Source organism: Asparagus officinalis, chromosome 4 (genome assembly GCF_001876935.1).
Source record: "Asparagus officinalis chromosome 4, Aspof.V1, whole genome shotgun sequence".
Classification (NCBI taxonomy): Eukaryota; Viridiplantae; Streptophyta; class Magnoliopsida; order Asparagales; family Asparagaceae; genus Asparagus; species Asparagus officinalis.
This window is the reverse complement of record NC_033797.1, coordinates 30,959,232-30,959,608: the sequence shown is the minus strand read 5'-3', so window position 1 is coordinate 30,959,608 and position 377 is coordinate 30,959,232. Positions and strand designations below refer to the sequence as shown.

General features: G+C 56.2%; 1 protein-coding gene across 1 annotated transcript in view; it reads right to left on the bottom strand.

Moving 5' to 3' along the window:
• Window positions 1-376, bottom strand: part of LOC109838441 (probable long-chain-alcohol O-fatty-acyltransferase 1) — a gene marked incomplete at its 5' end in the record, with an annotated part of 1,482 nt that extends 1,106 nt beyond the window's left edge. Inside the window, one exon of the mRNA XM_020406888.1 lies at window positions 1-376. This exon is cut by the window's left edge and continues 349 nt beyond it. Within this exon, the coding sequence (XP_020262477.1) occupies window positions 1-376 (376 nt within the window).

Sequence of the window (377 nt, the reverse complement as noted above, 5' to 3'; positions counted from 1 at the left end):
CAAGAGAGAGGTATATGTGCAGGTTGTAGCCCGAAAGAAGCAAGAAGTAAGGGACTACGTTCTTGAACCGGTAGACGTAGAATAAAACCCAGAGGGCGAAAACTTTGAGAGCAGAGGGGATGATTAAGAGCTGGACGCCCGAGAGTGTTTTTTTAGTGGGTATGAGTCGGGGTTTAATGGGAAGGGAGGCGGTGGCGATAAAGGGGAGGAGGGGGAGGGAGGGGGAGAGAGGGCCGAGGTCGAAGGAGAGGAGGAGGAGCTTGAAGACGCCGAGCCAAGCGAGGAAGAAGAAGGCGATGATGCGGAGGTGGAGAGTGGAGAAGTACCAGGGGAGGGAGGGGAAGAGGAGGATGGTGGGCAGGAGCGAGAGGAGGGAG